The sequence below is a fragment of the Scomber scombrus genome, chromosome 5 (assembly GCF_963691925.1).
Source record: "Scomber scombrus chromosome 5, fScoSco1.1, whole genome shotgun sequence".
In the NCBI taxonomy this organism is placed as follows: Eukaryota; Metazoa; Chordata; class Actinopteri; order Scombriformes; family Scombridae; genus Scomber; species Scomber scombrus.
Genome location: NC_084974.1, coordinates 28170006 through 28192188, shown reverse-complemented (window position 1 = coordinate 28192188; position 22183 = coordinate 28170006). Strand labels below are relative to the sequence as shown.

At 39.9% G+C, this 22183-nt stretch overlaps 1 protein-coding gene across 1 annotated transcript in view; it reads left to right on the top strand.

Annotated features, from left to right (window-relative positions):
* Window positions 1-1231: 1231 nt before the first annotated feature.
* Window positions 1232-22183, top strand: part of gramd1bb (GRAM domain containing 1Bb) — a 69068-nt gene continuing 48116 nt past the window's right edge. Inside the window, exons 1-3 of the mRNA XM_062419119.1 lie at window positions 1232-1641; window positions 8260-8349; window positions 11303-11329. Of these exons, the coding sequence (XP_062275103.1) occupies window positions 1232-1641; window positions 8260-8349; window positions 11303-11329 (527 nt within the window). The remainder of the gene's footprint in view (window positions 1642-8259; window positions 8350-11302; window positions 11330-22183) is intronic.

The following is a 22183-nucleotide window of genomic DNA, read 5'->3' as shown; positions in this document are numbered from 1 at the left end:
CCCTGTTTTCTCAGATTTTTTTGTGGATATTTAGGGAAAGGTGTTAGGGATTGATACATTTGGGCTGATGCATGGTGGTGAATATGGACAGTGTGCTTTTAGTAGATCAGATTGTGACCATGTGAGTGTGTATGTGTTTGTGCTTGTGTTTGTTTGTGCATCCTATCCTAAATGCTGCCTGTCTTCTGTGATTGGTTATCATGGTGTGTGTGTGTGTGTGTGTGTGTGTGTGTGTGTGTGTGTGTGTGTGTGTGTGTGTGTGTGTGTGTGTGTGTGTGTGTGTGTGTGTGTGTGTGTGTGTGTGTGTGTGTGTGTGTGTGTGTGTGTGTGTGTGTGTGTGTGTGTGTGTGTGTGTGTGTGGCTGCTTAACTTGGTCATCATCACCCTCAGCCTTGCCTGTACCTTGCAATCCTATCACCTCCCTCTAACCTGTAGGCAGTAACTGCGAGGAGACGACGCACTGGGGCACAAGACGGACCTCACCCTCCAGCATGGGCACAACCAGCACCAATAGTGTCTTCTTCTGCTGCTGCAGCGTCAAAATGAGCACAAAGTGACAACAAACGACCTCCCAGCCTTTCCAGAACATCAGCATCATTATTCAAGGGCTGACTGTCGGTGCCTTCCTCTTTAGCATTAGCAACGGCAGCTAAGGTAACAGCTTGGGCAGCTTGGACAGTAGCATAGCCAGCATCTAAATGAGTGTGTGTAACTTGGCCTGCAAGTCCCCGGGGAGGACCGGCAAAGGAGTTGTGTTACAGTCCCTGACAGGCCTTATACATGTTTCATCTGCTGCTCTCAGAACAGAAGTCCCCTTTGTTATCTAATCCAGCCCTCTCTTCCCCAGCCTGAGAGACTGAATTTACTGCCGCAAGACTACTCTTCAGTCTGTCAGCCAACAACTGATCTGATACATATCAACCAACAGCTGAGGAGCAGCAGAAGACCTTAGTCAGACCCAAGATATCTGCTATCAGGACGTCTCAGCCATTCTTTCAATCCATTGGCTGACACATGAAGAGGGCTTTAAGATAAATAAGGCTAACTGAGGGGGCTGTGTGTGGCCCACCAGAGCTTGTCAAGGATCTAAATTGTGCCTCATCTGTTCAGCACTAAAGCTCAACCTCTCAGCCTTTCAGTAGTTGATAGATTGAACATCTGCAGTTCTTGGATCTAACAAAAAGCAGTGCATTAGGGGCTGTGTTTGCATTTAAGAGGGCTGGTCAGGACCATGAGTGCCCCTCTTAGACCCCCCTCGCTCCAGGTGAGCGTTCCAAGCGATGCTCCGGTATACTCAGATGGAGGACACATCATTGTGTCAGACGGATCCATGCGATCTAGCTCCTCAACCCCGACACTCCGCCGCAAGCGCTTCAAGATGCGTCGCTTGAGGAACGTGCCCAGCGAGAGGGAGGCCGAAAGGGGCCGATTAACCAGCGGCCACCTTACAGCCCGATCCAAATCCGGCTCCAAGGAATACCTTCAGCTGCCTTCCATTGAGATCACGCCATCCAGCGATGAGGATGCCCCTTCTTCGTGGTCTAACTGCTCCACGCCCAGCGCCTCTCCACGACGCAAGCGTTTCCTGTTGAGGAAGTGGCTGAAGGTCCGAGAGAAGAAGGAGCAAGGCAGTGAGAGCAGGTTGGTATGGACCTTCCCTACTCACCTCTCCCCATTCCCCTCTCCTCCCCACACCCTCCTTACTCCATGCTGCTTCAAAGCTCCTGCTACTGCACTAATGTGTTGAATCACTAACTCATACAGAGTTAAGTTGTTGCCATGTCAACTCAGGTATTTTAAGAGATGAGCATTTAGACCTCTGTATAGCTCGAGGCTTCTTTTCACCTTTCACAGTTTGATGCTGGTTAAACAGAAAGCAGCTCGATGGCCACACACACCTTAATACACTAGGTTGTTACAGTGATGGTTTTTCCAGCCGCTATGAGGTGTAAAACAACTTCTTCACATTGTAAAACTATTGCAAATATCTGTTATGACAATTCAGGCCTGTTTTTGTTTTTGGTGTAGATTCATGCATGTGGATTTGATGCACTCCTCTGCAGTATCTTCTGGTCTATTGTGTGGTAGCATGTTTTGGGTCACCAGGGAAACATCCTGTTTCTATAAAACCTCTAGATGACACGACACCAGTTTTAAGAAAGCGGAATGTAGATTTAGTTCTGTATCAAAAGATAATCAGTCAAATGTAGGCTTGAATCTTGTGTTTTTAATGGTTAGGGGCTACACCACAAAGTGTGTTTAACCAGATAGATAGATAGACAGTTAGAAACTTTATTGATCCCCTTGGGGAAATTTAGGGTCCAGCAGCTTAATACACAAGACATCAAAGCACAATATACTACAAAATTAAATACAAAATACAATATACTAAATACTAAATAAGAAAAACAGCAAGGTCTGATGCTGAGGCTGTGTGATAAAGTGCAAAAATAAAATTAAAATAAAATATATTGCAATATACAATTTAAAGTGAATTTAGTGACTTTAGTCCAGGCCGTGGCTGTGAGGGCCCTTTTATTGCCAGATTATAAAATTGTACAGCCCTGGGGACAAATGAATTACTCAGTCTGTCAGTTTGCATGACAGTGAGCGTAGTCTCCAGCTGATCATGCTCTTCTGCTGGATGATGGTGTTGTGAAGTGGATGACCTCCATTGTCCATGATGATGAGCAGTTTGTTCAGGCATTGTAACCATGTACAGCTCATTTTAGGTTCTAATCTCACTGATGTAAAGTGTTGTTGACACATTTGAGCTGCTAACTAATTTTTCACACATATTGACAAGAATTCCCCTTTCAGAGCAGACCACTGCCCAGGGGTCCAAAAGGTTAACAGGTTATTTCCTTTTGAGAGCAAAAATACACACAGTGTGCTTTTAAATTAAAGGGCTCAGGAGATACCATAGGGTCATTTGAAACTATGGCGGTCGCCCTGACAGCAGTATTAGAGGAAAGGTCATTGGGTTTAAAAATCAATATGTTTCTAACTCTTGGATGCCTGGTTGTGAGATATACTTAAATCTGAGATACAGTAAGTGACGTTTGCACTAAAGCAAAGGTCACAGGGTCAACAAGGTAAATGGATGCCTTTTTTACTGGAGGTGATCACATCATCTCTGTAGTGGAAATACTAAACTGATGTATCTCAGTTTTTTTGAATTATTTTAACAATCCAAGTAAAGGAAGTGACCTTATTGCAACAGCAGGGGCCAAATGAGCATTTACAGATTGAGGAGTAATAGTGATGATATTAATTAAAAGTAATTTAGAAAAAAGGTCCAATATTTCTAGTGGACTGTAATTATAATCATGGTAAAATACAACATAAGAACAAAATGGTTATGAGACCTTCAGATCTTCAAAAACAACTTGACTATGTTTCATGACGGAAGTTATTTGAAGCTCTGAGGCTAGAGACACAGAATAGCTGTCATGGCAAAAAATAAAATAAATATTTAGCTTGGGGAACAAGTATTTGTTGTTTTGTTTCTTTTTCTTTTGTTTTATTTGTACCATTATACTCAAATAAGTTCTGAGTAATGTGATTGGTAGCCCACATTTATGACTTTTGGAATCTCAATCTATGACAAGATCAGTTATTTCAGATGAAACGTTGGATTTCTAGTAGTTATTTCTTACAGTGTTTTGTCCTCTGTCTTTGCTGTGTCCTAAGAGGCCGGTTCTCACCGGTAACAGATGGCAGACAGGAACAGGTACATTACTCACTCTGTCCATGGGTCTTTCTCTGAGCTGAAGACACCATCTCTCCAGAGGCATGAACGCATAACCCTGACAGCATCCCTGAGTGTGAAATACTGTCATTATATATCCTGCAGCCCAGCTCCCCCTCAGGCCGTAAAGTGTGGACTCTGAAATGTTCTTCAGTATAATACTGTGCTGTGGTGTTAAGATGACATGGTTCCTCCTCAGTCTGCTCCTTGTTATTAGCTGGATGTCATATTTTTTTAAAAGGCTGCAGGCTTTGTCTGAGTGACATAAATAATCCAGATTTTAATGTTTAGCTTCACTCAATATTGATGAAGCAGAACAAATAGGTTTTGTCATGTGAAGATGCGAGAACACAGTGTGCTGCTGAACACTGATGAAGAAAGATGTTTCCGATCAAGTCTGCATTTTTTTCTCACATCCATTTAGACAGTTTTTGGACAGTTTTCACTTTTTGTAGTGTATTTGCATGTACATGATTTTTTAAATACAATCTGACATTCAATCAAAGGCATTCATAAATACAGAATAATGTATAACCTAAAAATGTGCTGCTCAAACAACTGTACTTAGTAGATATGCATAATCAAAGAAACATTTAATGCAAGTCATTTCTTTTAGTAATGCCTTGTTCTGCAAAAGAGGAATTTAAGTTTAAGGTTGATTGTGTTTAAAATTTAAGGTTTAACTTTGTGAGGTTTAGTAACTACATGTGTCTAATGGATGCAACAGAGTACAAACTGCAATATTTCTCTTTGAAATGTACTGGAGGAAAATAAAGCCTCAAATAGAAATACTCTAGTACTAGTAAAGTGCAGTACTTGAGTACATTTATATTATGGGAACTTCAGTAAGGCCTGAACTGTGTACTATTAAACCACATTTTTAAATATTAACTACAGGACACACTTTTTATATGATTGTATTTGTATCAGTTCAGGCCTGATAGATATGATGATTAATGCAATTAGAAAAACCAATAAGTATAAAAAATAAAATCATATGACTGAGTCTTAAACTTCACTTTGTTCTCACAATGTATTTTAGTTTGTTTGTTGTTCATTCGACTCCTAAAACAAGACTGGACCTTTACCTCCAGCTGTAGTGACACTCATGGCTGCCCTGCACTTTGCCCCTCTGAATTAGCTAACTGAGAAAAGTTATTATGTGGCTTTTGGTTAACATTCCCAGTAAAATGTTTTATGAGCGATGATAAACCATTTAACATCCTATTGTTTGACTTGAATTGGCTAAAGCAGAGTTACGTTGCAAAGGTAACAGTTATAGGAATGAAACTAGAGCGAGTTAATCACTTTATGACTCAACGTTGCAACAAGAAATGTCCGGGTTTCTTTTTTTTTTTTCGCACAGCATACACATAGGTTCTTACAGAGGGGCTGTGGTTGAAACCTGCTGAAATTGCCCAGTTAATATACAAACACAGCAGACCATTTATACTTGTGATGTGTGTATGAGGGCTCAGTACAGTGTGAACTACGCTAACATGGACTTCTGCCCATGGAAGCGGATAAAAGCACTGTAAGTATTTAAATATATATTTTTATTAAGATAAAGCTGAAAGGTTTAAAGTGTAGAATGGTGCATCAGTACTGCTGTGTGGTCTTATAGGCACAGACATTATTTAAAAAAAATGTTAACACTGAATTGATGTGAAACAGCTGTTCTAAGATTATTGTGTGAATTAATGCAGTGTGGTTCCTGACACACCTTAATCTTTTCTTCATGCTGATGAAGCAATTTTCTACTGAGATTGGTTTAAATCCATAAAGCTTTTTGTGATGGCAGGGATAAATCATGTGAATGTTTCGGTGTTAATCCATTCTGACCTCAAAGTAGAGCATGATCTCTGGTCAGCGAGTCATTCTTTGTAGAGCTCTTGTGTTCATACTTATCACCGTGGTTGGTTAATTAGTCACATTTGTCACTCTGGCATCTTAATCTTGTCATTGTAGTCTTGTTTCTGTCCTATGTGTCTATGGTGTATTGTGTGTGTGTGTGTGTGTGTGTGTGTGTGTGTGTGTGTGTGTGTGTGTGTGTGTGTGTGTGTGTGTCTATGGTGTATTGTGTGTGTGTGTGTGTGTGTGTGTGTTTGCACGTGCACATGCATGTAAGATTGTACGTCTGGGAACAGTGGAAGCTTACAGACTCGGTGGAATCTGCTGTTCTGCAGCCTGATAAGAGCAGGGCTATTTTGAGGAAGTGGTGCAATATCTCTTTCACCAGGCTTCACTGCTTCCACCTCATCCAAGCATTTTAATGTTTCAGACACACGACCTCTCAAAACCAACATAGGAAAACAAGACATTGGTTCTACACCTGAAGACATTTTTATAAGTCTGTTAGTTAGAAGGACAAAGATGTTTATTGGTATGACTTGTTTTGAAGCATCTCTGCAATATTCACCATTGACACAGTATTTTGAAAGATCAGAGCGGATAAGGAGGCTCCATCCACCACATTAACAGTTATCATCAGGACACTTTATTCCAGTAAAGGTGATTGGGACCAAACATTACAGATTTGTCTTTATTTATTGCAATGCCAATTAAATGCAGTAAATACTTGCAGTTTACTTTAATTGTATAATACAATTATTGACACGTTTGAAGACCATATGGCTATCATAACGAGATACTAACAGACATAAGAAATAGATCCTATCCCATCTATTCATGATCTGCTCTGGACAATATTATAGATGGTTGTCTTAAAATCGGCATCACTGTGTTTCGTTACGCCTCCTCGCTATCATGTTCAAAGTGCATATTCCATCAATTGTGTATGAGTAATAAATGATTTAGTGAGGGCCCCTGCCATGTAAACGTTGTGTTCTTGTGATTTTAGATGAACGTGCACTTAAGGACAGGGGTAAAACACTTACGTAAACCTGAATATAACACATCTGCCGGTATGGTGCATATGTTTTCCATATGATAGAAACAGTATGCAGACGCCGCATCTGCTGCAGAGGGGGCATAAGTTCAGATGCGAGGCGGCGGAGTTGAAGTGATATTCAACCAAAAATCTACTAACAGCAGCTGGTTCAAAAGATGAATCATTCAAAACATAATTAACTTAAAAGGGCAATGATAATGTTCAATGTAGATTCTGTTCAGAGTGGTGCAATGGTACATGTGTCAATCCCATCTGCTCAAATGTACAAGTGGTACTGTTTGCTGCGTATCAAGTCTAACCTTTAAAGTCATTTTATATTCATATTTCAACCATAATGCAGTTACTGTATAATTGAATGCATCCCAAACAGTTACATTATAATATTCTTTTTAAAGCTGACTTTCACCTGGAGATACCCTGCCAAGTATTGATCTTGACACATTCACAATTATATGTTTATTATTCACATTCACAGTTATGTTTTCCTTTAGAAACTCAATGGTGAAGTCATTTGTTTCAGATGTTCACTTACTAGCTATATCCGCACTTTATTAGTATTTCACTTTAAAGAAAAAATAAGATTTTAAGGCTTATCAACAGATTAAATGAGTACAGTACAACTGTAATGAATACATTGTTCAAACTACAGAGATAACTATTAAATATAAAAAGTGTTTTCAGAGTGTATCTACAGCACAGTGCACCAAAACATTCTCAGCCTCCCAAAATCTGCATTTTTGTCCATTCCTGTGTTCCTCCAGGGCTTCCTGTTGGAAAGAGATTATAGTGCCTTGCAGAGTTAGAGTGTGAATTAATGAAGACCTTTCCTAACAGACTGGCTTTATACTTAAATGTCAAAGTGTGGAAAGAGATGACAGCGGAATCTTAAAATAGGGAGGTCATCTCTCGTGAAAGCCACTTTGATATTATTTATATCAAACAACATGAAATAGGAAAGTAACAGGAAATAAAGTTGAACTTGCGTAATTCATTGAATAGTAGTGGGAGTTAGAGATCACCTAAAATGATTTCTGGGTGTGAAGGAACTTATTTTTGTTTTTTTTGTTTATTATTCTTGACTCATACATTCATTTATAAAGCTGCAACCCTCTTACTGTATTATCAGAAGCTCCATCTTTGGCATAGCCTGTATCATATAGCACCCTCTAGTGTTATTACTGGATATGTGCATGTCTAGGACTTACACAACTACATACAAAAGATGTTGACAGTTGCTATATATATTTGACACTTTATTTGCACAGTTGATGTTGGGTGTAACAGCAACAGATTCGTGGCAGTATGACAAAAACTGTGACATCTTTATCTCACAGGGCACAAAGTGACATAGTGCAAAGCAGTTAAAAATAAATGAAATATAAAAAAATGGTATATTTACTGTATGCTGTGCTATATTTAAGCACTCACTGTAGTGTTTGTTGTTTGCAAGTAGGCACTGATCAATTAGGAAACTCCCAACAGGGTTTATACTGTACATAACATTAACAGGAAATGTGTAAACATCATCAGATTTACTTTTTAGTTTAATAGAAAACACATTTGACTGAAACTTACTTCTCTCTTGTGTGCTACGCAGCAGCCAGCAGAGCAGCCAGCAAAGCAGCCAGCACAGCAGCCATGAAGATGACAGCAATCGCTTCTTGACTCCGTTAATCCGAGAGGAGAGGTGAGCAGTTTGTATTAATTTGATTTTGATTTGTGTGTATGTGTGTTGCTTTTTTGTCTGAACTTCCCAAGTGTTTGCTCACAAACCACTCCAAATGGGATTTGTGTTTTAATGGAAAATGGAAAATGTGTAAATCAGAGGGTTAAATCCAGGAATTGTGGGAGATGAATGCGACAAATACATGTTCAAATTGATGATTTGTGCTTTTTTTTAAATATAATTAGAGTCCAGTGAACTCATCATGAAGTCAGGGTACATAGGGCATGTGTTACGTGTCTATCTATCCCACAATGTCACGTGTAGACACATGATAGAGGAAAGAATAATCAACAGAAAAGTCCAAATGTTAATGTATTCCATAAATTCTGGCCACATCTGACCATTTCTTACACGCATTCTCCACCAGAGGGCACTTTCTCTTCATACTGGTGTTCATGGTCAGACAAAAGTATTGCTGTGTTACATCATCTGTTTACCTCTGACTTTTGATGTTGTCACTTCTTTCCTTACAAAAAAAAAAAAAGATAATAATACAAATTCAAAACCTTCCACCAACTACCAAGATTAGCATCGGAAGAAACTCGTTCTTTGCTTGTAAAACATCTACAAAGTTGTAACTGCCACTATGATGTTTTTCCTTCCTTTGAAGTATTTTACAGTTTTAAAGTCAAGTAACAGTATCGATGTGTAACTACTCCTGCAGTGTTTGGTGTCTCTTCTCAAAGCTCAGTTTGAGTTGAGAGGCAGGCTGCATCATTAGCTCTTTATCACCTCGGAATATGCTGCAGTTGTTATGAGCACCAGTGGCAGGCCTGGACATTTTATCAGGTGTGTGTGTGCGTGCGTGCGTGCGTGCGTGCGTGCGTGCGTGCGTGCGTGCGTGCGTGCGTGCGTGCGTGTGTGCACCTGCTAGCCTGGAATGTCATATATGGTTTCATACTTAATCCCTGAAGTAAAGAGGTACAGTCAGAGACAAACTTACTGAACCAACTCAGGTGACAGATAGAGGTTGTATTGGGAAAGTTAAACAACTTGCATTAGTGAACTTTTCATATTGTCTTGTTGCCATGGCAATTTGAAGAACATACCAGCAGTAAAAAGTAAAATTCACTGATTCAAGGGCAAAAGCAGTAAGCAAGAAGTTGTATTTGTGTTTGATTTGATAAAAAGATAGTGCTTGTGATGCTTTTACACAGCCAGTATGACACAGATTTTGCCTCCATCACTGAATCTGATACTTTAAACACTGCTCAAATTTTCTAACACGTGTATGGACATTTTAGCCTTTATTCTACATATGCAGAACCAAACATGAAACATTGTGAGAGAGAGAACATAACAGGCTGATATCAAACCGGGGACTTTTGTTGTTACATGGTATTCATCCCATTGTTGGATCAATAGTTATCAGAATTTAAATTAAAAACAGCACAACAAATTTCAGGTTAATCTCACATTCTGATGCTTTATCACCAGTTAAAAAATGTATCAAAAACTAGAATATAAAATGGGATTATTCGTAAGAAGATGTTAATAGTAATACCTAATTTATCAAAAGAAAGAAAGTAGTTAAATAGACATCTCTGAAATGGAAAATGTGTAGGAATCCTCTTTAAGCTTTGCAACAACCTCCCACTTAGCTGTCTTTGCCTTCAGCTGTATTTCTGTACTCTACACCAACACTCTTACTCTCTGTCCTGCACTCGTCTCCATGGTTCTCTCTCTGGCTCTCCCCTCCCGCTCTCTCTTGTCGCGCTGCGTCTCCACTCGTGCGAATTAGGAACAGTACCTGTCAAACCTATGGGATTTCCTGCCGCTCTTCTTTTTGCTGTGCCGGTGAGAGCTAGTGAGGGGTGTCTGCAGCAGCTGCAGGGAGAGCAGCGTTCTGTAGCCGGCTTTAGAGGGCACGGAATGTCATGTCTCCTCTGCAGGTAAAACAGCTGCATTTCTGTTTGGGGGGAGGTGGGGGCGGGGGGGGCTGCACCTCTGGCTGTCCAAAACTCTACCTGTCTCGCCGTCTCCATCTCCGTCTGGTCTTGTTTTGCTTTCATCATTCTCACTGCGTCTGTCTGACTGTGTGTCTGCTGCAGTTGGCTCAGTGTGCTGCGTGCGGCTGCATTTTCTGGTGAAGTGAAAGCAGGCTGCCGGCTGTTATGTACCACTAGCTGTGATTATTGCTGCTGCTGCTGCCGGTCTATCATGGTATCCACAATGGTTTGGTAGAGAAACCGATGAAACGACCACAAAGACAAGTTTGCTAATTTGCTGTCATTTTCCGGTATTTGAATCTGAGGCTCCTGCTAAGTTCGACTGCCTCCGCTACAACTGCAGATCCAGTTATGTAATATCACAATGTGACTTTGCTAAGACATGTAACATGACTCATCAGTGAAGATGACGCAGCACATGATTGTGAGGCGTGAATCAGGATTATAAACTGCGAGACATGCCACCTCAGGTTCCATTTATAGTGCGTGGTATAGCTTTATATAACAGTGAAATGGCAATATTTCTCACTAATGTAATCTGCTTATTAAAGGCATGCAATGTTAACACTGCAAATATAAGCAGTACATTAGCACTGTATAAAACAGAACAGCGTTGTTACTGTATAAGCATTTCAAGTCTTTTTATTAATGCATTTGTCATCAGTTATAACTCCTCCAAGGAAGCATTCATGACTGGATTATGAATGTTATGTTATCAAGCATTAAGTAGTTATATACCAGTAATGGATACTTCAAAGGAGGAGTCATAGTTGTCTTAAACTGAATCTGTTGACAGCTCATATTGTATGTTATAAAATTATTCATTTTTTGCCAATATTTTTTCAGTTTAGTTACTCATTATTATTGTTAGTGGTATTTGAAGTTGCAGGACAGTTAACAAGAATTTCAACTGAGCTGAAGTGGATCCAGTGCCCCATTACTACATTTCCTCTTTTGTTCTGCAGGTCTGACAGTGCAGCGGACAAAATCGGGTAAGTCTGCTGTCTGACTGCTCAGCTCGCTCTTCTTTTACCTACACAAGTGGGCTGGTGGTTTATGGGGCAGGCCCTGCTGTCACCCCATTTGCCCCGTCCCCGCCCACCCCTGCATGTGACACAGATTCGCGGCTTTGTCCACCGACCAAGGTGTCTGAATGCGCTTTACATTTGGAGAGGCCGGCTAGTGAATACAGTTGCAAGCCATGGAATGCCATTGTTTGCTTTTATTGGACAAACAACATCAAACACAAACAGGGCTTTGTGAGTCGGACACTATTGTGGAGCTTTTTAGTCTTTTAGCCAGGCCGGCTGGTGGCAGGTCAGCACTGTGGACACACACTGCAGGCAAAGACACTTGATTCTTAAGGGGTGTGAAGGGCTTTGCTGTCACAAGAGGCACTGTGCCAGTCCTGAAGGGAAGGGGTTCAAGACACAAGCTGAAAAGGTGGGTGATTGGTAATGTTTGTGGTCTGAGGGGCACAGCTTGATGTTTTAAATGGCAACTGCATGGTCTTCCACGTTTGGACATGAATGTGGATTGATTTTAATATTGCAAAAGTCATGCTATGCCAAATATTTAGGACATCTATCTTATGCTTATATGTGTCTCAAAGTCTCTTACGGCTTTCTATACTGGAATAATGTATCATAAATCATCTGAAGAATGGCTTTCATAAAGTTGCCTCAGCACTGATTGCATATTGTGCATTATTTGATTATTTAAGATGAAGTGTAGCTGTGAGAAGCGACAGTCACTGGTTGCTATGGAGGCGACAACCAGGAGAGCTCTTTGCTTTTTGGCGGGTGTGTGTGTGATGTGTGATGTGTGATGTGTGATGTGTGATGTGTGATGTGTGATGTGCGTGCAGTGATTAGTCAGGAGAAGTGGTGTTTGTCTGGCACATTTTCTGAGCTGAGTGGACACTGTTAGTTTGGTGATTTTGTGTGTGTGTGTGTGTGCGTGTTCTGGTATGTGTGTGTCTGGTTTGGTATGCTTTGAGTGGTCAGTCATGCGAGTTGGGTGAGTAGTGGGCCCCAGCCAGGTTTGAACCACTAGGAGTCTCTGTACTCCAACACACAAACATGAAATGGTTTACTGAACCCAGGCTGTGTTCCCTGTCTACAAATAATCTGTAGCTGACATCAACTTGTAGCAATTTAACTGTTAAGTCTATTTGTGCAGTTTGTATGTTTTTCTTTGTGATTACTTTATAGCAGTCAATGTATTATTTTGGTTTGGTCTTTCAAAACATTAGTTGTGTCTATTATGGACAGGCTCAGTCTCTTGTTGCAGTAGAATGGAAAACAGTATCCACAAATATACAAAGCCAGAAACATATTGTATTCCTCTGATGGATAGGTGGCTCTGTTGCTCTGTACAGATTGAGATGTTGCTTTTTGTTTAATTTAGCATTTATCTAATAAATGCACCTCACTGGTTTTACCTAATTAAAACCCTATTCCCACAGTCTTTCTCATACCAGGAAAGAGCACATACTGCACAGCACATCATCTGCATTATTTTGAAATAATGCTTGAATTACACATTTTACCATGTAGTAAACACCTCCAGAGAGTGTAATCAAATTGGGAAAAGGTAGTGGTTGGGTTGTAAAGGGTTAACAAAGCACTCATAAAATGTTAACTGTACTGTTAGCTAACCAATCTGATGAATTTGAGTTAGACTCATATAGTTACAACCCAGAAGACACAAAAAACCTTTTTCGATTTTTGTATTAATATATACAATGGCCAGGCATATATTTGTACTTATCCATAATTGTGCTGTAATAGAACAAAATAAACTGTGACAGTAGTGCAGCCTACAAAGATCTACTGTACGTGTCACAGAAACCAAATCCCATATGCTATCAATTGTCATTCTGCAGTGTTGATAGTACGATACATTTTGTGGATCTACAACCAGATGATGTTTTATTTTTCTTACTGTATCCTCTGTAACCCCACTGCAGGTTTTGTCTTGAGTCATGAATCACGCAACTGTACACGATCAATAGTTAGTTTGTTAAAAAGGCAACTGTAAATAATTCATGTAAAAAGCCCTCTGGTTGGCCAAAGTGGGCAGGATGCAAGTACCGGGAAACTCCTAGTTTGCATTTTTGAAATAAGACTTCGACTCAGTTGTTGTCGGTTTATCTATAAAGCAGGGAGAAAATAAATGGTTTTGAGTCCGTGCCAAAAATTGATCTTGTCTTTATGATGTCACGTACGATAGTCTTGCTGCTGAGATTTTCCCAAACAGCCTTTTCTTGTACTTCCTGTCATCATTCTAATGTCCTCATTGCTCTTCCTCCATCTCAATTGCTGGATTATCGACCATTGTCTGTGGTTTGAGACATCAGCTTCCATTGACGGAGGTCAGCATAATCCGATCTTACTGTTTACCTCATCCTGGAGCCTCAAAAAGCACAGATCCTACATACTGTATCGAGTAACTGATACTCAGAAAATAAACATGTTACCAGTTTCTCGTCCCTGATGACTTTCAAACAAGGAAAGGCACTTTTAGATACATCCTTTCCCTCTGTGTTGTTCACAGGTACAGTTAAGCATCATTCACCCAATATCACCCAAGGGGCCAGACCACAAATGCTGAGATAGTAAAAAGTAGTTACAAAAAGTATTCATACCTTGTACTCATCCAAAGCCCAGTTGGAATCTTCTTTATAATTGTTACTCTAGCATAGGTGATGTAGTAGTGAGAAGATCAACATTAGGCAACCTCATTCCTTTTGATAACTTTACATATTTGTATGATTAAAATAAAAAAAGATGTAGTATGTTAATTGTTGAGTTATAGAGAGGCGTGTAGGCAGGTTTTGTTACGATTGTACCAAGAAAACATGCATCACATCCTGTATTTCCTAAAATGCCAAACCATCCCTTTATAAGATATGCATGCCAGTCTTAAATGCAGACAGCATTTCACATCCCACATATAGTTGGGCTTTAAATGCAGTTGTTTTTTTTCCCAGTTCATATCATTTATTGTTAATTCTCTTTAATGATTCCTGTAGTTGCACACCAGGTCCAGGTCCAGCTCCAGCTACACACAAGATCATATCATTACATCCAATGGTTATGATGATGATGATGATGTTGTCTCGTAAATGTGGGTCAGGCACTCAGCCAGGGTAGTTACTGTATGTGTGCAAGATGCTATGAATTCCTGACGTAGTTTCAATCTGTTCTCCGTATTCATGTGACTGCGTGCAGTCACTGTATCACTGCTGTTGCTCCTCGCAGAGATGCCGTGATGCTTTGGTCAAGGACCGTGAGCGCGTGCCTGCAGCTTTCAGTTCAGACGAGAAGAGAGGAGAAAAGAGAGACAGATAAAGTGAAGGAGAGCAACCAGGGGAGGGAGGCTGATAAATCAGGGAGTGGAGGAAAGGAGATTGAAGGACCACCCTTATCGAGCATAGCCGTTCTCAGGGAGCCTACCAAAGGGACCTTCCCACACACACACCATAGCCAGCCAGCCAATCAGAGCACTCGCATCCTTGACCCGTCCTCCCTCGTACAACTGCTCATCCATGGCTCAGCGAAGCAGATGTGAGATGATGCGGTAGGAAGCAAGGCTGTGAACCACCTGGACATTTATCTTAAATTCAGTGTTTTTGAAATACAGGATGTTAAGGTGGTAGTCTGAAAAGGGCTGTGAGAAAATACAGTAGAGGCAAGGACCAGAATAACGGTTTAGATATATTCGTTTCAAGATAGTGACATCTTGTCTGTCTGGACATCCTGTGGCTTCCGAACAGGCATTTCAGATTAACAAGTGTCGTCTGTATCACCTCTGTTTGTAACTTTCATCGTCTGGACCCGTGACATTATTTTACCTCCAACTGGTTTCGGGTGTGCTGTGTAAGAGAGGACGGCGGAGGGATTTTATGAGGCTGGGTGATGATGACAGCATGCCGGACAAGTGACAATCTGACAAGGAAACAGCGGGACAGTGAGTGAAGAGAGGCCATGAGAGCCAGGAGAGAGGCCAGGATGGTGTCTGCCTGTTCACCATGCACAAACACAAGGTCAGGTCTGATTTCTGTTATCTTTCTTTAGCCGCAATGCATTCTTTCCCTGCAGTGTTAAGTTAAGGCAAACAGCAGTTTGGCAGACATGCAGACAGAAGAAGGGGCATGACATGAATATGAAACAGACTGTATGCCACTCATCTCGCCACCTATGTTCATATTTGAAAAAAAGTACAATTTGTAGAAGTGTAGAATAAAAGATACAGGATTTAAATATAGACAAGCATTCAAAAATCTAACTAATACTACCTGAATGGGTACCTGAATGTGTATATGTGTGTGTATATATATATATTCATACTATACTATATGTGCTTCTACATACAGCATATGCTTCATTATATACTATATAATCCACTCTCCTGGATGCCTGATAATCAGCCTATGATTACCTTCTGAATTAAGTGATAATGTAGCACTGATGTAGCTTCCACTGACCAAATCACATGACTCATATGACCCTGATATTGTTCTGCAGCCATACCCTTTTCTGTTTTACCTTTGCTGAGAAAATGCATCCGCTCTGACTCCGTTCAAAACAGCCTTTTTTGCTTTAGTTGGTTGAGCATTTAAAGATTGACACACGTTTAATAGAACTTATAATAGAATAATATAAATATGCACGTTTAGCTATTTTATATCTGTTGTTTCATGGGTTGCCTCCATTCAGTAAAAAAAATCATCTGTGACTGCGTTTTGTAGTTCACGTTTTTATTCTTGTAGGTGTGGAAGGGTGTAAGCTTGTTTCATTCAAACAGGAGATTGGGTCAACCTGATGAATGCAGGGGTTGGTGGGATAAATCACTGTAATATACCCCACACTGACACACACACACACACACACACACACACACACACACACACACACACACAGCTGACATTTGGGCCTCCTAAATCTCTGCTGTGATCTCTGCTCCCTCAGGTCCATTAAGGTCAATTTGCTTATATTTACTGCGCCTGTCGACCAGGATTCAGGGTAGGCCAGGACTGCTTTAAGTCACCTCTCTGCAATAAATACTCCTGGCAGGTATTACTGTGTTACCCTCACATAACTATCTCTTTAGCTTTTAAATGAATCATGAATTCTAGCCCTTAAAGATTGAGAAAAAGAATGCTAGTAGCTTAAGCACACTTTGATTCATTATTTCTATTGTGAGACAATTAAAAAAGTGATTCCTGATTAAAGCATCCATGTCAAATTTCTTCTATAGTATGAAATTGATAGCAAGTAGTTTGTATGATTTTTTTGACTATTGCAGTTCATTAAACTAATAACAATTTATATTTATTTAAATAATGGCGCACATTTGACAGTGTGACCTCCAATGTCGGCAAGCACAGATTTTTGGCAATAGACAGAACAGCAAAGGGCAATGCGACACTTAATATATCTTTTAAATCTAATTAATCCAAATGTTCCCATGTTCCTAAAAAATGCTGTCTGGTGTTATTGAGTATGCTGTCATTTCTTAAAGGTCTTCCTGTTCGCACTATTCATCGAGAATATTGCAACGTGTCTCGCTGATGCAACAACGACAAAAAAAGCAATAAAAGGCAGTTTAGATTTAGAGAAACTGTTACCAAGCAACACATTAGATGCTGGTCACTCAATTGTGTATAGATTTTAATGCATATGAAAAACATGATGTTTAACCCTCCTGTTGTCCTCGAGTCAAGGAAGGAAGGGAGGAAGAAGGACGGACGGGAGGGAGGAAGGAAGGATGGAAGAAAGGAAGAAGGGAGGAAAAGAGGGAGGAAGGGAGGAAGAAGGAAAGAAAGGAGGGAGGGATGAAGGAAGGAAAGGAGAGAGGAAGGAAGGAAGGAAGGGAGGAGGGAAGAAAGAAAGAGACGAGGGAGGGAGGAAAGAAAGAAAAAAGAAGAGAGGGAGGAAGGAAGGAAGGAAGGACAGAAGGAAGGGAGGAAAGAGAGAGGAAAGAAAGAAAGAGAGAAGGAGGGAGGGAAGAAGGAAGGAAGGAAGGAAGGAAGGAAGGAAGGAAGGAAGGAAGGAAGGAAGGAAGGAAGGAAGGAACAGTCAAAACAGACGGGGTCAATTTGACCCGGGAGGACGAGACGAAGGTTAAACTCCATAACATTGTAGGGGAGTCACAACAGAACTGCTTGAGATGAGTAAACCGCAACATCTGTATGGTTTGAATTTAACATCCTACATTTCCTGCATGCCATTTCTATCATTCAATTCCAATAAAAAGGCAAAAATGCCAAAAAATAATTAACTCTGTCCTATATGGCAGAAAAGTCAATTCAGTAAGTGCATGTTTGTAGTACATTACAGAACTAATGTTAATTATTTGCAGCCACTAAAAAATGAGACTGAAGTAAATGACGAATATAAACTTGAATGGCTTGATGCTACATGAATGCTAGAAAATGTTGGGATATAACTGACACCTGTGCAGACAGAGCTGATCAATTAACCACTGAACTAAGATTTAACATGCTTTTTTTTTTTAATAAACAAAAAAGAGAGAAAAAAAAAATCTTCATTTGCCATAAAATGTAAGTTTCGTGAGTGATACTTTCCATATTACGTGATTAAACATTATTGAGGAGGGAGCTAATTAAAGTAAAGGCATAAATCTTACAGCCTCTTGCTCCTAGCCATTTTTAATTTAATTCAAAACACTGTATTTTTCCCTGAGGGGCTATTTGCAGAGGCACACAGAGCAGCACGGTCAACAAGCAACACAACACACAACATTTGAAAAAAATACAAAAAAACACATACAATGCAAAAAAATATGATATGATATGAGACTCATAATATTAGTGAAATAAAAGTATAATGCAGTATATTGCAAAAATAAGATCATTCTGTACTGCATCCAATTTGGAAACAATTGCTTTAGAAATAAACCTCAAAACAGGACATATGGTTCTTTATCTGCAGCCTTTTTTGATAGATGGATTGATTGGAACCATTTTAAAAGGGTGCCTTGTAGTTTATACTCAATTATCCAATTCCAATAGAACTTAAAAACAAAAGTATAAAGCTATTTTTTAAAGGGGTTTCATTTATTGGAACCTTTTGTCGTTGTTATTATTATATCTTGTCCTGTATTTTGGGCCAGCTGTTGATGCCATGCGCTGAAGGTGATTCATTAAGTATTCCTGTCTGGAGACAATCTGTCTGTCACTGGCACACCCCTCTACTTACCGCTTCACTTACACCCTTCCACTCACCGCTTTCTGTGAAAGGTCTTGTTTTCATGCTGGGTAGACATCTGCCTGACTGTGGATTTAAACAAGAAGATATGCCATGCACAAATGTGATTGAATGGTATGAAACTAAATATAGACCCTTTAGAGCTGGGGCTGTCTATCTGTCCACAGTTGGAGATGAAATTGATACCAATCCATTTGTGATTTGTCCCAAGTCCACTTATTATTTAGGCTGAAATTACCCACTTCCTCACTCTAAAAAGCACCACATGGCTTTCATATCAACTAACAGCATATACTTTATCCACCTGAGTGGGCCATGTGTCTGCATTCAGCAGGCCCTCACTGCTGACTAATCACAGGGCCCCTGGTGACTCACTGTGTAAATCACATATGTTCATCAGCAAATCAATCCTGCTGATCACGCTAAATGTCTCCATCTCCACCCCAGTAGGCCAACGTTTAATGCATTTTATTCTGCAAATAAGCACCATTATGCAGATGCATATCCACAGGGATAAACCTTAAATATGTTTTAGGTAGAGATCAATCTATCACGGAAACATTTATAACACAGTTTTTATAAGCTGAACACTGTAGGTCCATGCTGTGTTTTAGCCTTTCAGAGCCTCTGAGAATTGGCACTAAATTTCAAAAGCCCTAAAAGAGTCAAACTCAATCCTCAGTTCCAGGTTGCCTTTTCTTAAACATATTCCTCTTTTAATGGAACGTCTGTTTTACAGGTTTCATAAATCAAGCAGTGTGATCTGTAATCTGTCTCCTCTGAATTGCCTTCCTCCATCGCAGACGTGATCGATTTACCTTCTAGCTATTCCAAAGGGGCCGTGGATTACTCTTACTTAGGGCTTCCTCGCCTCCTCTGCATCCTACTCATGCGAGAGAACAAAGCATCATGGGTCCACTTCCCATACAGTCTGCATTCATGTTGCATCTCTCAAGCAGTAACACAGCATTAGCTACGTGACGTTTAATCTCAACAGGAAAAACCTCAGTTAATCACCTTTCTGTCAGTAAGAAAATAAACTCAATTACTTCTCTGACGCGCGTAAGATCTGTTAAGGCTGTTGTACAGCCGAAAGGAACTTCTCAATAGGTGCTAGAAAGCTTAGTCAGGGGTAAAGGAGTGGGAAGAAATTGCTCTGACTGGAGAGGCAAATGTATTATCAAGTGCCGCAGCAAAAATGAATTGATTGAATAGATGGAGGAGTGGTTAAGGGCCTCTGATGACAGTGATTCATGGTATATGTGGGCACTCTGTATTGAGTCACTGGCAGCAACAGTAAGCCTTGAGTGAAAGGACTGCATACTGCAAGCACAACAACTCGTGGTTTTACTGTATACATGCACACACAAACACACACACATGTACATGTAACTTTGTGTAAAATATTAATCTTAAATAATGATTGTCTGGATTGGATTTATACTACTAACAAATGTCAGAACGTACTGTCTTTACAACCATGTTCAGGCTTGTCATTTAAACCCAAGTGCTCACCAAATAATGGCGCAGAGATGACTGAAAATGTGGCTCTTGAAAGCAAAACTGTTTTGTTTTCTTTGCAGTGAAAATGTGATTTAAACCAGCTGCAGTAAACACAATATAAAAAAGTCCATACCTATTTGTGAAGACTAAAAAATAATGATTATTACAAAGAATATTTTTGTGTTTGTTTTGAACTGTAGGGACATCTAGAAACTGTGGCAGACATGATGGCATGATTTTGCATCATGATAAAAGGGATTTTTTTGTCTCTTCTTTTTTTCATAACCATCTCAACATTACAGACTTTCATCCACAATGGTGCATTTTAGTTGGCATCAGCTGTCATCAGGGCACTCATATCATGAATAAGCAAAGAAGAGAATCTACTCAAACCTCTCACTTACTCTTCTCTACCTTCACTGATAGGCCAAGCAAAAGAAGTGGAAGAAACTGATATGGAAACCACAAAGGTAGGATATAACTCAACAAGCAAAAGACACTGCACACATGATTAAATGGCAACTTAGGTTTTCTTCATGTCATAAAGCCAAGATGGCCATAGGTTGTTGGTAGACACAATGCCATCATCCATCCTATACATGTACTCCCACATTTGAGGATTTATCATACCCAAGAATGCTTTGCTCAGACCTACCAAAAGGGGGAGCCGTTCCAATATAGTGTATAGTATGAATCCATCAAGTGAATTTAGCTCCTCTCCACTTCCTGTGGTCCTCAGATTTCACGGTGTGTGAGATTCAGGAACCTGCGGCAGCATTTTTTTTACTGCAACACTCAGCATTGTCCTTTATAGGAGCACCAGGGTTAAGAGAAGGGGACGCTTGTCATGTGGCTCCAATCTGTAGTATAGAATATAACTAATCACATTTTACATTAAAGGGGCACTACACTGATCTTACAATTCAAGATCTGTGTGCTTATTTTCTTAAATTTGACGATGTAACTCTTGCTGATGTCATGACGATTGGCCTGGTGAGTACAAACTTATAACAGAAAGCCTACGTTACAAACTGGTGTGTGGTGTTTGAAAGACAAGGGACATTTACCAGACAGACTATCAGAAGACAGTATCAAGTTGCATTATGGGAAATGTAGGATCCAGTTTCAGACTAGGGACTAAAAGCCAGGATATCTCAGCCTATGCTGTATCGATTTTGATCTTCTTCTTTTTTTCTCTCACTCTCCCCCTGAGTCTTCTACCTTTACAGAAACACAAGAGTACCTCTTCAAATGTCAAAGTTGTGAAATCAAATGTGTGAATAGAAACTTAATCCCTTAAAATTCTACATGCCCATTCACTGCAGTTGCACCACAGTTGTCAGGATCATATCTCAAATAATGCATTTCAGTAATGTCTCATACAGAATCATCACACCCTTATGGCAATTACACTGTGAAGTCCAGATTAGTACTACAAGTGTTTGACACTTCAGTCACAGTATATTACAATATGATTTAGCAGAAATGAAAGTTGGCCTAAATTTAATCATGGCATAGACGCTCACTGACCCACTGAGTGACTGCTGCTTGAAAGCATGAAATGGTCCCTTTACGATCAGTTAAGCAACATAGTTGACCAGTGGGAAGACGAAAGTTTTCAGCACTGTTTGCTGAACACTTGCATTGCAAAATGTCCAAAAAAGCTAAATGCTAGCTACAAACTGCTATTGGACACAAAATGCAAGTCTCTATCCTGCATTTCTATGCAACACCACTGTCCCTACCCACCACAAATGAAGCTACAACTACAGCCACTGCCTCATAATGTTACTGCTGACCAATCTCTTAACTCCAATTGATTTCAGATATTTTTCAAGCTATGTTAGCATAGTCAGAAATAGCCAAGACATTCACTTGTGGAAAAGGCAAAAGGTACGTAGTCTCGATTCAATTTAGTCCCTAAAGGAGTTATCACAAACTAAAACTGAAGTTGTGCTATCTTATAAATCAATATATGTATATATATTGATATATATAATAAATGTAAATTAAAGTGTGTTGCTGATCTAACCAGTTAGAACTCTAAGTGGCAGTGAGGTCTTAAAATGTATGGAAAGGTTCTTAAGAAAGGTCATAATAATTACA